The following is a 14,895-nucleotide window of genomic DNA, read 5'->3' on the forward strand; positions in this document are numbered from 1 at the left end:
TAAGAAACTTACAAGAATGGAATGGCAATCTCTTAGTGAAACCTCAGAGAAAAATATCAGGAATTAGGTAGAACTGAAAGCACAATGCCCCTATACTCAGCTGTCTACTTTTTTTTAAAAAAAATATATATTTTATCAATTTTTTACAGAGAAAGAGGAAGGGGGATAGAGAGTTAGAAACATTGATGAGAGAGAAACATCAATCAGCTGCCTCCTGCACACTCCCTACTGGGGATGTGCCCGCAACCAAGGTACATGCCCTTGACCGGAATCGAACCTGGGACCTTTCAGTCCGCAGGCCGACGCTCTATCCACTGAGCCAAACCACTTAGGGTGGCAGCAGTTATTTTTAAGTGGCACCCAGGTACCTAGCCTCTATATATACATATTTCTCCCTGGATCCCTTACATTCTTTCCTTTGTACTCTCCATTAGGTGTAGTAAAGGGATGGGCAGGAGAGTCAACATTTATTGAGCACCTATGTGCCAGGCACTGTGCTAGGTGCTTTGAATGTATTATTTAATACACAAAACAATCTAATAATCGAGGTACTCTGATTCCAATTTAAGGTGAGCAAAAAAGACTGAGAGAGGCTAACTTCCCTCTAACTCAGGTTTCTCTGTTTTAATTATAAAAGATGTATAAATTGGTGATGGTTTTCTCTCAGACCTGCAAACCCAGTTTTATCTCCCCCTTTCTCTTATTCTTTGTAGAATTGGTTCCCGTTTTGTTACTCTTCCAGGGAAAGTTTACCCATAGACAGCCTACCCATGGCTTGTAAGAACTTGAATCCTAACTATGCTATTATTGACTTTTCCCAGGGTCCTATCCTTCCCCCAAAGCCGGAGCGACTCTGGTCGTGTACAAGGACCTGCTGGTGCTGTTTGGTGGCTGGACACGGCCAAGCCCTTATCCTCTACACCAACCTGAGAGATTTTTTGATGAAATACACACTTACTCACCCTCTAAAAACTGGTAAGCCACAAAGATAAGATCTTTTCAATCTGGAATAAAATGTTTTAAATGAATGGATTACTTGTCTCTTTTGTGTACAGAAATCTCCTTGAGGATTAGATGAAAGCTATGGACTCTTCCCAGAAAAATAATTTTACATATTTATAGATTTTACCTACAGTTTAGGTTTCCAGGACCCTTAACATCTAAAGTTAAGAACCCTTATTTCAAAGAAAAAAAGTAGAAGAGATTAATTCCTCTTTCAAGAAAAATGAATGAGCCCGTTGAAGAACAGGGAGCTCTTCAGTTTTGTCTGCTAAGCCTCCAGGAGTGCTGTGGATCCAGATGATTCCTGACTTCTTGGCTCCCTCCTGTCTTTATATTAGGTGGAACTGCATTGTGACGACCCATGGGCCACCTCCCATGGCCGGCCATTCCTCCTGTGTGATAGATGATAAAATGATTGTCTTTGGTGGCTCCTTAGGATCCCGGCAAATGTAAGTATATTGATTTGCTTCCTGTCACTCTTAAGGTAAACACTCCTGGGAATAATAACAGTCGGGGTCAGTATTCCTGAACATGGTTCTGATGAATCCGTTTAGTTATCGCACCCTAGCATTCATTTTTTGATCCCCTAGTCACATATCACTAAGATGAAAACTTGCTTCATAGAATCAGGTCTGTGTAGTCTATCTTTGTTTGGTATGTGGTTCTATTTGGTGGGATCAAATTCTGATGGAACCTCCACTTTGTCTGCTTCTGTCTGTGCCTACAGAAGGCCACCATCCAAGGAACAGAGTCCTTTTTCTTGCTGTCCTTTATGAACCAGTTCATGCCCTTTGGGGCTTTAGGGAAGGAAAGAGGTAGATTAACAAGACAGGTGGGAATGGTTCACTCTCCACATGGGATGAGTTGGAAGAGTGGTTAGGAGCAAGAAGACTGTGACAGGCCTAACACACTTCTGCTGTTCTCCATACCCACTGTCCTCTCCACCTCTGGCCAGCTCAGGCCAGAGTCAAGAGCCAGAACACTCCATCTGAATCACTGTCTGATTTAGCAGTGTGAGCTATCCTCCAGGTGAGGAGGTTTAAGGCTTAAGGTATTGGTGCTCTTATTCCTGTGTTCCTAGTGTGAATAAATGACCTTATAGAGGGGACTGTGAAATATTCACTGCCATCTAGTAGTCTGTCCTTGCCATACTGTTCCCTTGGGGGTTGGAGATGCCAGGTTGTCTTTGATAAAACCACAGCTCTCATTAGCCATGGTGAAATTACTTTTTGTAGCCAGAATCGATAAATCAATTTCTCCTAACAATGAAAGAGCTGACTTGAATAATTTTTTTTCTTCCTTCTAGTTTTTACTTTTTTTTTTTTATATTTTATTGATTTTTTACAGAGAGAAAGGGAGAGAGATAGAGAGTTAGAAACATCAATGAGAGAGAAACATCGATCAGCTGCCTCCTGCACATCTCCCACTGGGGATGTGCCCGCAACCCAGGTACATGCCCTTGACCGGAATCGAACCTGGGACCTTTCAGTCCGCAGGCCGACGCTCTATCCACTGAGCCAAACCGGTTTCGGCCTGGTTTTTACTTTTGAAAAACTATTATATCTTGGCCCTGGTTGGGTAGCTAAGTTGGTTAGAGCATCATCCCAATACACCAAGGTTGTGGGTTTGATCCCCAGCAGGACACATAGAAGAATCAACCACTGAATGCATAATTAGGTGGAACAATAAATCGATGTTTCTCTCTCTCTCTCTCTCTCTCTCTCTCTCTCTCTCTCTCTCTCTCTCTCTCTCTCTCTCTCTCTCTCTCTCTCCCTCCCCCCTCTTCCCTCCCTTCCTCCCTTTTCCCCTCCCTCTCTTCCTCTAAAATTAATCAATAAATTTTAAAAAAGAAAGACTATATCTTGACCAGTAGCTATTTCCTGCTATCATCAGTTAACTCTCTAGGTATTAGTATGTGACTTCAGAGTGAGTCGTTGGAAAGAACAAAGGTTTGAAGGTCTTGAGATGGGTTCCAGGGAAAGGAGCAGAAAAAAATATAGTTTAAGTGCTAACTATGAGCTTTGTGGGGCATCTTTATAAATGTAACTTTATTTATTATATCAGTAGCTCCCACCTCCTTCATCTTTTTTTTCCTCCTTCATCTTTATGTCCTTATCTTACAGGAGCAATGATGTCTGGGTCCTAGACCTTGAGCAGTGGGCGTGGTCCAAGCCAAACATCTCTGGCCCCAGTCCTCATCCTCGAGGTGGCCAATCTCAGGTGCTCAGGAATTAAAATAACTATTTAGCAAATACTGTAGCATCTTTCTGTTAGGATGGGAGAGGGAGGAGAGGGAATCTGGTAAGATGCCAACATGCATAAGCCAAAAGAGAATTTGTCATTATTTTTCTGGTATTTGCTTTTCAACTTCTAATGGGTTATATTTATTTTTAGTGGCTTTATAATTATGCCTCTCCCCAAAGCATTTACTTTGCTGTTTCACTTCTTAAGAGAACCCTGCATTTATTGTGGTTGACACTCTTATGTTAATATTTGATCAAAAAAGAATATATCCATTCAGGTGACTCATCATTTGTTCACAGGGATCAAATTTGACATGGGAGAATGGAGAGCTTATGGTTATTAGAAGTAATCCTCTCATTTGGGAGCGGGGAAGGCTATTTTCATATACAACTGAAGCATAGGAGGTCAGATGCCTGTGTCTTTATAGTTTTATTTTAAATTTCTTCCTGTCCCCAGATTGTCATAGATGATGCAACTATCTTAATCCTTGGAGGGTGTGGCGGTCCCAATGCTGTAAGTATTGCTGCTGTGGCATTCCCGATGCACCTGCTGCTAAGTGTTCAAACTTGCTTCCCCTTCTCCTCTTATACGATTGTTTCTGTGACATTTTCATTTAGAGAGTACCTTTTCCATTTGGGTATATAGTCTTTGTATTTTCTGGCCTTTTTCTCTGCTTTTTTTTGGGGGGGGGTGATTTTAATTAGTGACATTCATCTCTTGAATATTTATATCTATATTCTTCCTACTCTCACTTCTTCTTTTGGCTATAAGGTTTGCTGCTATCATTTCTTTCAAGGAGGGATGGGACAGAAAGGCAGGTTGATAGCTGTCTGAGTGTACATGGAATTCATTTTAAGAATGCATTTTAAGAAAGTTATGGATACGTATTATCTACCTCCCCACTCCCTACCCTCACATGCACGCACGTACAACCACAGGCAAAATTCAGAACCACTTAAAATCAATTAATGAGTCACAAGAACAATTTCTTGTGCCTGGCCAGTGGTGATATATGAATGAATGAAGGCACGGATGAATGAATAACCAAAGATTTTGCTTTTCTTTCTGAATAGCCCATACCCTCTCTAGACCAGACAGCACAACTTTGAGATTCCAGTTCTGTGTGTGTGTTTGTGTTTTGTAACATGAATCACACTTGAGTCCTATTGTTGGTCCTTCTCTTACAGCTATTCAAGGATGCTTGGCTGTTGCACATGCACCCAGGTCCCTGGGCCTGGCAGCCACTCAAGGTAGAAAATGAAGATCATGGGGCCCCAGAACTGTGGTGCCATCCAGCTTGCCGGGTAAGTGGGGAACTGACAGGCCAGCAGGAGGGGAGATCCTAAACTGTAAAACCAAATTAATTGTCAGATTTCCAAGCAAATTTGTAAGGAAAATGAAAACATTTTGATGTCACAAAGTAGGTGGACATTAACCATAGCCCTTGGGAGTTTCTCACGTATACGAATCACTAGAAGAGAAAACTTAGTGGGCCCCAGTCATCCTTTTATGTCCCAACTTTAAGCATCTCTTTGTCTATAAAATTTTCCCCAGGGACCCCCAAACAAAAAATGATTCCTCCCTCCACTCTATCTTTATTCTTAGACATAATTCTAGTAATAGCACACGTCCATCTCCCCTTTAGCCTAGAAAGCAGCCTAATTATTTTCATCTCTGTATCTCAGGCACCTATGAAATGCCTGGGTCATGCATAAATGTTTGATAGTTGAATGAATGATCAGAACTGAGCACAGTCTTTTGCCTTCCAGGTGGGACAGTGTGTGGTGGTCTTTAGCCAGGCTCCCAGTGGGAGAGCGCCACTCAGCCCGAGTTTGAACTCTCGCCCATCACCTATCAGTGCCACTCCTCCAGCCCTGGTTCCTGAAACCCGAGAGTACCGCTCTCAGTCTCCAGTAAGGAGTATGGATGAAGCTCCGTGTGTTAACGGCCGCTGGGGAACACTGAGACCCAGAGCTCAGAGGCAGACCCCCTCAAGTTCCCGGGAAGGGAGCCTTTCCCCAGCCAGAGGAGATGGCTCTCCTGTCCTCAATGGTGGGAGTTTATCTCCAGGAACAGCAGCTGTAGGTTGCTCTTCCTTGGACAGCCCTGTACAGGCCATATCTCCTAGCACTCCATCTACAACTGAAGGATATGACCTAAAAATGGGACTTTCTTTGGCTCCTCGACGAGGATCACTACCAGATCAGAAAGATCTGAGATTAGGATCAATAGAGCTGAATTGGGACCTGAAACCTGCTTCTAGTAGCAATCACATGGATGGTGTGGACAACAGGACAGTTGGGGGAAGCATGAGACACCTTCCTGAACAGACGAACGGTGTGCATACCCCACCACATGTGGCCAGCGCCCTTGCAGGAGCTGTCTCCCCGGGTGCCCTGCGCCGGAGCCTAGAAGCCATCAAAGCAATGTCGTCCAAGGGCCCCTCAGCCTCTGCAGCACTAAGTCCTCCTCTGGGATCTTCTCCAGGCTCCCCTGGGAGTCAGAACCTGAGCAGTGGAGAAACGGTGCCCGTTCCCCGGCCAGGGCCAGCCCAAGGAGATGGACATTCCTTACCTCCCATTGCCCGCCGCCTGGGCCACCACCCTCCACAGTCCCTCAATGTTGGCAAACCCCTGTACCAGAGTATGAACTGCAAACCCATGCAGATGTATGTGCTGGACATTAAAGACACCAAGGAGAAGGGGCGGGTCAAATGGAAAGTATTTAATAGCAGTTCTGTGGTCGGACCTCCTGAAACCAGCCTGCATACAGTGGTACAAGGCAGGGGTGAGCTCATCATATTTGGAGGACTGATGGACAAGAAACAGAATGTGAAGTACTATCCAAAAACAAACGCCTTGTACTTTGTGCGAGCAAAGAGATAATGTTCTAAACCCCTCTCCCTTTCTGTGGCTTTTAATTTGGAATTTTCCAGCGGGCAAGCATTTGGACTGAGAATTAGGAAAACAAAGGACAAAATTACTCCCATAAACCAAAACCCCAATTTCCAACCTCACTCACTCCAGGCTGGGATCAAATCTCCATTAAGAAAAAATATATATATAAATGTATATTATATAGCCAACTCTGTTTACAAAGAGGGAGAGATCTCCGTCCTGGTTCAGATAAAATTGTTGCTGTGTTTTAGCAGAGGCTGTGCTGCCTTTTCTACTTTGCTGATAACTAGACCAAGAATTTAGGGAACAGACTAATATCAGAACTTTCCTCAAGAAACTGAAGAGCCCCCTGTAAATCTTTATGTGGCCTTCTCAGAGTTAGAAAAAGAAAGGCAGAATGCACAGGTAGCGGGTCAGATTCTCGTGCTTCAGGTGCTGGCAGGGTAAGAATAACCTGTAGAAAAGCGTTCTCCCCTTCTCTTAAAACCACAGAAGACCTGTGAAAACCTCCCTTTGCAGTAATGCCCTAAGGCTGGCCCCATTCTGCCCTTTGTGACAGAGGGCAGTTACCCAGCAAGGGATTTTGTTCCACGTTCGTGTGCCCGGACCATCGTGAAACAATGTGTGTGCAGCGACACCTGTCCACCTAGTATCCATTGGTCTTCTGAGTGCTCCCTCCGTGTCTCAGAAAACATTTTGGTGTCTGATTTTATGGACTACCCTGACAATCACATTCGGTTGCAAGTTGCCAAAAACCACATTTGTTCTCCTTTTCCTTCCTTTAAAACTTGATCTTCAGAAGCTGCCTTTTCTTCTCCCACCTTTTTTTCATAGGCAGATTTTTTAATGTCCTAAAACCTTTCTCATTTCTTTGTTTTCTTTTATAAAGCTCAAGTGCCCAGAGAAATATCTTAGAAATTTCTGGAACACTTTGTCTGGTGTCACTAAGGGGCCAGTAGAGAATTCCAAATGCCAGTATCGTGAGAGATACTTGAAGCATCAGAAGAAACTGTTTTTCCTTACGAGCTTCTTTTTACTTCCAAAGCACAGTGGGCCCATCCGTCCATATTTATAAAATGTGGAAATTGATCCTGAAAGGGAATCCCAGTAACATTTTCTTCTAGAAATTATTTTGCCCTTGTCGTGACATGCATTTTCTGCCTGGCTATTCACCGGTGACTGGGTTGAATGACGTGTGCTTGACCTCTTTAAAGTATGCCTGACCTTGGAAGCAGCTCCTTTGTGATTGTCTCACTCATGTGTCACCCAGACAAGGCTTGGCTTTTTACTTCCATGTCATTTCTGAGGTAAGATGCAACCACCTTTGGTGATACATGGTCTCGAAAACCATGGCCTGGGCACATTGGAACCACTTAAGTATGGATTTTTATTTTTTGTGTGTGTGATTTCTCATCAATGGAAAGAGGATTTTTATTTTGTCTTTAGGATTTAAATTTCAAAACATTGCATTTCCCATCCCCACTCGCCCCTTTTTCTTGTTCACATTTCCCAAGCACAAGCCTGCTGCAGCTGGCCCTGGGTCCTGGCTTTCAGCCAGCACGCAGCAGGCTGTCTGATATGTATGTTTTCTCCTGTTACATCATGTTGAGTCCTTTTCCCTCGCCATCAGCTTTTACAATGTGGTCTTGGTGGGAAAGTCCCCCTGGTGCCAAGCCCAGGAAAGGGGCAGCTCACAGGGAGGGATGTGTGTTTCAGAAACTGCTCCATGTGCTTCCTTGGGTGAGGGAACTACCATGTGCCTACTAACTATGGTGTCCAGCTGCTCACAGCTCAGCAGTTAGCTTTCCAGACTCCCTGCTTTGGGGCTGCTGCTGGTCCTTCTTTGGCAACGACTGTTAGATCATGGGGGGGTCTTTACTCGCAAGAGAAAGCTAGCTTAGAAGATTAGCAATTTTGGCATTATTGATGTTGCTGAACCATGTTTATGACATTGCACTTGTGCATGGACAGTGCCTCCAAACGCAGTTCTATTTAAATACAAAGTATTTGGAAGCCTGCAAGTGCAGATGCCAGCTCTGTAATCTTTCCCTCTGTCCTGTGGCCTTCCTAAGCCAACTGTTAACTTGTTGATGCCTCCTGCTTTCCCCAAGTAGGCAGGTAACAGAGAGGATCCCTTCAGAAAGTAACCCGGCTCCTCAGAACTCCCTGGCATCCCAGTATTACCCACACCACTTGGAACCAACTGCCCGTTTACAGCCCTTTACGAAAAATCTGCCTCGTCTCCACCCAGTGGTGTCTGTCTTGGTGACTCCTGGGCAGTGTGGGCGTGAACCTTGGGAGAGCGACTCCGCACAGTCAAGGCGATTGCCTCCGCAGGCCTGTGAAGCCGCCCGTGCTGGAACTGCAGGCGCTCAGCTGAGGTGGCGGTCTCTGCAGCACCGCGATACTTCAGGCAGACCAGGTTCAACCACAACTCTGGTTTTGATATGAGGCCAATTTTTGTCTTAAAAGTCACTGAGAAGAATGAGACAACATATTTTTTTTTAACCCTCAGGAGCACCTAAAGCAAATATTTATCAGTATTTAAGTATTTAAAGTACATTTTGTTTCTACTTGAAGCTTTAACCCCTTCCATTCCTGCAAGTGTGCCTTTGAGAGCCCCTGTGTCATATTGACCTCCCACCACCTTGTTGCCCTCAGTGGGAATTTTAGTCTCTTACCCTCGTGGACAGAGCTTCCTGTTTTCTCATTCTGCAGTCTGGGCAGCAGAGAGGGCTCTGTCTTTTTGTTCACGTTGTACACTTGGGTGGTGGGCTCCACAGTCCCCACCTACCCCACATTTTGGATGCACAAACAGGTGTCGAAACAAGCTTAAATTTAGTTGTAAGGCCATCTTGGGCTTGCTCTCCTTTCAACCCTCCTGGATTGATTTTATTTTAATGTTTGAGTTTTATATCAAGAGCTGAAACCATGAACTATCCTAGGAACTGAGTTGGAACTCTTTAAAATAAAGAAACAAGGGGAGGAAAGAAAACTAACAAGAAATCTTGGCTTTGGAGGACAGAAAGCCACCAGCTGATGGAGAACAAAGGGATGTTTCCCTTCCATCTCATGCTATCTTTCTGGGCTTTCTTCTGCTTTGCTTCTTTCCTTCCCCTTAAAAGTGATATTCCTGGTTGGGTTGTCTGTCTGTCCTTGTCGCTGTGGTGATCCTGGCATGGTGATGTGCTCTGCTGTGCATTATCTGTGGTCTCTTACCAGCACACAAGTCAGTGGGGAGGATCCGAACACATCCGGGGGCAAGAAAGCTGAATTCTAAGGCCTGGGTCCTGTGCAGCCTCCCACAGACTGCAGAAGGCATGTTCTGCATGGTCACCAGTAAGTGGCTCCCTCACCATGATCATTGTCAAGTGAGAACAATCCTGAGGCTTTGCCTCCATCTGTACTCTCTCTCCTTGCTCAGCTCCCCTCCCACCAACCAGGGTTTATGTCAGCGCACCCCCCTGTGTGCCCTGGCAAAGCTGGTGCTGAGTGATGTTTCCCATACAACTCAGGGGTCCGGGTGGCCGATCCTGAGATGCTCATTTTAGGCCCATAATGGTGTAGGAATGAAAAGTGGATTTGATTTCATTGATATTTAAATCACTGTCAATTTCATTTTTTTGTTGTCTTCCCTGATGACTTTTTAGCAATTTAACAAATAAAACAAAATGGACAGAATTGTCTTAACTGTTTTATTGGTAGAAAAGAAACAAAACTGTGATGGGAAGCAATTGAGGTTAGAAGTTAAAGTTGGAAGCAAAGTAGTTGGAAAGCTCTCTCTGCTTCAGGAAGGTTGTGTTTGGGGGTAGAGATGGAGAGTTGCTCTTCCCTGAGGACAAGGTCGTTGAATGCTAAAGCAGCTCTCAGTCAGCCTTGAAGGACTCGGTGTTTCAGACCCTCAGTACCGGGCAGTGGAGAACCATGAGAGGTGATGAGCTTGAAGCAGAGACCCAGGGGCCAGGTTGACATCTGCACCATCAATGGCCTAAGGAAAGGTGGGGACACAAGGCTCCAGGGTCTTGAAATAGCATAGCAAGTGGTGGTTGGGAACACAGGCCAGAAGCCCTGCAGGCCTGGGCTCTACTCCCTGCCTTCCCCTATTTACGACAGCCTTGGATGCAACTTTTCTTACCCGTGAACATAGTTTCTATTTTATAGGACAGTGGTTCTCAACCTTGGCTGCACATTAGAATCACCTGGGAATCTTTTTAAAATCCTGATTTCTGGGCCTCATCTTCCGGAAATTCTGTTTCTTTGTTATGGGGTGGGGCCCAGAAATCAGAATTTTAAAAAGATTCCTAGGTGATTCTAATGTGCAGCCAAGGTTGAGAACCACTGTTAGAGGATCATGAGTATTAACTGAAGTTGGATGTGAAAAACACTAGCACAGTGCCTGGCACATAGTAGCTGCTCAAAAAATGGTGGCTCTTACGTATAGTTAGCTCTTGAAGGAAAAGCAGAGCCCAGTGTGTCCATTGTTAGCATGCCCGTGCTGTGGATTGTGTGTGTCCACAGTTGTCTGGGTCATCTTTTAGATGTCATGAGAACCACAGAGGCTTTTGCTTCTCGAGAGCAGTAAGTAGCAGCTGTTGCCATAAATCAGGTCAGAATTGTCTCAGTTGTTTAATCTCACTTTTAGACTTACTCTTTGGGCTGCCAGTCAAATTTGGCCTCCAGCACATTCTTCTGCCTGGATTTAAAGGCACATTTAGTTAGCTCCCAATCTGGAAGCATCAGTTGGGGGCTGATGACATGAGTGTGCCCACCTGTGTGGGGGCCTGGGCGGAGCCAGACACCATCAGAGCAGATGGCTACAGCCCTGAAGCCATTTGCTGAGTATGTGCCAATTCCTTATACCCCTGGGTCTTTGTGCCAAGTGCTTTCTCTTCATTCAGTACACATTGAACATCAGCCTGTCCCAGGCTCAAGCTCTAGGCCAGTGGTTCTCAACCTTGGCTGCACATTAGAATCACCTGGGAATCTTTTTAAAAATCCTGATTTCTGGGCCTCATCCTCCGGAAATTCTGTTTCTTTGTTACTAATGTTGTGGCCCCACCCCATAACAAAGAAACAGAATTTCCTGAAGATGAGGCCCAGAAATCAGGATTTTAAAAAGATTCCCAGGTGATTCTAATGTGCAGCCAAGGTTGAGAACCACTGCTCTAGGCCTACAACTCTTGTCCCAGGCTGCAATATGAAACTCCCATTTCTAACAGCATGTGGTCCAATGCTGTCTCTGCTGTTCACCGTGCTTTCAGGCACACAGCAAACTAGACTGTGACGTGAGGGAGGGCCTTGGGTGCAAAGGGCCCAGCACCATGTGCTGACAGCTACTGAGTTGGTGGTGATGGGGGTAAATGATAGTTTCGAATGCTTCCACAGTTGCCCTTGAGGAAGGGTTGGGCTGTACAAGGTCAAGGGGCTGGGAGCTCTAGAAAAGAGATGTCAGGGTCAGTGGGAAGAACTGTTACAGTCAGAGCTCTGTGTAACGGGTGGAACCAGTTTGGCATCACTGGAGGAATTCAAACATTGTCTGGATCGCCAGTCTATGGGATGTTGTAGAGGAGGCAGTGCATAGGGTGCCAGTGATGATTGGTGGTCCTGGGAAGGAGGAAACATCGGTGCCTGGGGAAGACTCCACATGCCCAGCCCAGAGGTCAGTCCTGATGGCTCCCTGACAGCATCCGAACACAGTCTGCCCGTGCCAGAGGCCACGCTCCTGACCACTGATGAGCATGTTTCTGTTCTGAAGGCGATCAGAACGGGAAAACAGCAACGTGATTGGCTCCAGGTCAGAGGATGTGTGGGAGCAGAGAAGAAGGACTTGCTGATTTGGGTGGAAACCTTAATGTCAAGAATATAGCTCAGAGAAGATCCATGACTCACCCAAGGCCTTGCAGCCCTAGCCCGGCACTCCCTGGCCACTCCCATGCATTTGGGTCTAAGTTACAGCATCTAGCTAGGGGAAGGGCAGCTCCAGACTGTCCTTTCTCCTCGGGTCTTTGCAGCTCTTCTCCAGCTGGCTCTGTGGGGAGGCTGTGCAGGACTCACTGACTCTGACGGGACCAAGGCCTTGCACATGTCACTACCTGAGTCGGCTCTTCAGCCTGAGACTCTGCCTCACATCCTAACCCAGGGGACCTGGGGAAAACCAGGCTTTGAGCACCCTCAGGTCCAGGCACGACAGGAGGCATCGCCTCGACACCCTGCAGGCTGGCCGGCTTATCGTGCTGCCACACTTGATTGGGGTTGACCCTTGCTCTGCTGTGCCTTCTCACCTCCACCAGGCAGAGGGGAGCATCCCCAGCTGAGGTCTGCCTTCGGCTCTCTATGGCCATCACTTCCTATCCGCTCCTCTACACTGCACTGACAAAAGCAGTTGAACATTCTTGTGGGTTCTTTGCAAGGCAATGATTTTCCCATTGCTGGAAGTGTTCAATCAGGGAGTGATAACTTCTGTGCGAGGGGATGACAGGTGATTTATGCATCAGATCAAGAACAGGACCAGCCTGGCCAGTGTGGTTCAGTGATTCAGGAGGTCATGGTTCGATTCCCAGTCAGGGGATATGCCCAGGTTGCGGGCTCAGTCCCCGGTGAGCATGCAGGAGGCAGCCCAATCAATGATTCTCCCATCATCATTGATGTTTCTATCTCTGCCTTCTTCTTCTCTGAAATAATAATAATAAAAAAAGAATGGGACCAAGGGACCACTCTTTCAACCCCTGAGACGTTCTGTGGACTCTGAAAGGACTTCCTAGAAAGGATGCAGGACAGGGAAAAGGGCACACAGACTTTTGACCAGGAAAGACCTTGGTTCAAAAGCTGGCCCTGACACTTTGACCACCTCTGAGTCTCAGTTTTACCACTAAAATAGCAATGATGCTGCCAGCCTCACAGGTTAGCATTTTAGCTGGAAGCAGCAATAATTGTTCGTTTATGAAGTGGGTGTTATTCCTCAAAAAACCACCTGGGGGCACCCTGTGAAAGAATTTGAGTCTTGGGTGCTCTGTGAGAGGCAATGTTGAGAAGGAAACAATGAACTGGAGGAGAAAAATGCCCCGTTTCCCCTGACCTCTGTTGGTAAAGCCTGGGTAGGCCCCCTTCTCTGGCATCTGCCGTGCATCTGAGCACCATGGCCAGGCTGGCCTGCCAGCATTCTCTGCCCCAGCCCCCACCTGTGGGAAAGCCAGTGTTTTCCCCGCGGGGCTGGGCTCGGTCCAGGCCCTGTCCGCATGCACAAAGCCAAGCTGTTTTAAGTAAATGTCTAAAAGGCCGGTGGAGAATGTTGTGCCCCACACAGGGAGCTTGTCTGCTTACCCCTGCAGAGAAGAGGAGAGCTGAGGGGCATGCCTTACCAGCCAGAAGCTTGGGCGGAAGAATGAAGCTCCTGGCCCGGAGCCTGGCGTCTGGGTTGCCACCCCCCCATAGGAAGACCAGGAGAGCGTAGGACAGTGATGGCGAACCTATGACACGCGTATCAGAGGTGACACGCAAACTCATTTTTTGGTTGATTTTTCTTTGTTAAATGGCATTTAAACATACAAAATAAATATCAAAAATATAAGTCTTTGTTTTACTATGGTTGCAAATATCAAAAAGTTATAGGATCTCCAAATCCTGTATTTAAAAATGGAATGGACATTTTTAATCGGCCCCGCTTCTGTGTGGAGTTGCCTGGTTCTTTGACTTTATTTCCAAGTGTGGCACGCCCAAGGGCACGGTCCGAATCTCACTACTTCCTCCCAGTGTCTGGCCCGGCACAAGTGCTCAGGAATATCTGACAAATACATGTCCTAATCCACACATGCCTGGAATGTTTGCCCTGCTTCCCATTGTCCTCCCAGGCTTACTCTCTCAGGCCATTCTCCAAGCTGGAGCCCCAGCCAGTTTGTCAGTCAACACATTTTTATTAAGTTTTTACTATATTTCAGACATTTCTACATTAGTAGGGATTATTATGGGCCGGATGATGTCCCCGAAAAGTAGATTTGTGGATATACTAACCAACCGTACCTCCGAAAGAGATTATTTTCATTAATAAAAACATTACTGAGATGATTAAAGTAAAATGAGGTCATTAGAGTGGGCTCTAAACCAATGTGACTGCTCTCTTCATAAGAAGAGGAAATATGGACACGGACTCATACTGAGGGAAAGCCATGTGAAGACATGGAGAAGATGGCCACAGGCAAGCCAGAGAGAGGCCTGGGACAGAGCTTCCCTCACAGCCTCGGAAGGAATGAACTCTGCCAATGCCTTGATCTCCAATTCTAACCTCCAGAACTAAATGTTGAGGCCGCACACCTTGGGGTACTTTGTTACTGCAGCTCTAGGAAACTAGTACAGGGATGTAACAACAAAATGGCTGAAGGAGAGACGATACATTTTTAAATTTCAGGACCAAGAACAGGATGATATGAAAGAGTGAGCCTGGGGTCCCTGGGCAAATCCTTGAGCAGTGGAGAGGGAAGGCCTCTCTGTGCAGGTGACATTCTCACCGAGACCGAGTGGGAGAAGCAGTGTCCATGTGAGCTCCTGGGGGAGGTGCAGAGAGCTCCAGGGGTTGGGAACTGCAATGCAGAAGCCCTAAAGCAGGGATGGGGAACCTTTTCTCTGCCAAGGGCCATTTGGATATTTATAACATCATTCTCAGGCCATACAAAATTACCCTGCTGTATTTGATCAAATATTTAATTAACTCACCCCTGATGCCTTGGCAGGGCCAGACCAAATGATTTCGTGAGCCTTA

At 46.1% G+C, this 14,895-nt stretch overlaps 1 protein-coding gene across 3 annotated transcripts in view; it reads left to right on the plus strand.

Annotated features, from left to right (window-relative positions):
• FBXO42 (F-box protein 42) overlaps positions 1 to 9,824 on the plus strand; it is an 89,498-nt gene extending 79,674 nt beyond the window's left edge. For all 3 annotated transcript variants that reach the window (XM_006766680.2, XM_015565855.1, XM_015565856.1), the window contains exons 5-10: positions 822 to 975; positions 1,341 to 1,451; positions 3,126 to 3,222; positions 3,703 to 3,759; positions 4,434 to 4,550; positions 5,016 to 9,824. In XM_006766680.2, coding sequence (XP_006766743.1) covers positions 822 to 975; positions 1,341 to 1,451; positions 3,126 to 3,222; positions 3,703 to 3,759; positions 4,434 to 4,550; positions 5,016 to 6,131 — 1,652 coding nt within the window. In that variant the 3' untranslated portion in view covers positions 6,132 to 9,824. The remainder of the gene's footprint in view (positions 1 to 821; positions 976 to 1,340; positions 1,452 to 3,125; positions 3,223 to 3,702; positions 3,760 to 4,433; positions 4,551 to 5,015) is intronic.
• Positions 9,825 to 14,895: the final 5,071 nt, after the last annotated feature.

The sequence above is a fragment of the Myotis davidii genome, unplaced genomic scaffold (assembly GCF_000327345.1).
Source record: "Myotis davidii unplaced genomic scaffold, ASM32734v1 scaffold299, whole genome shotgun sequence".
NCBI classification, from domain to species: domain Eukaryota; kingdom Metazoa; phylum Chordata; class Mammalia; order Chiroptera; family Vespertilionidae; genus Myotis; species Myotis davidii.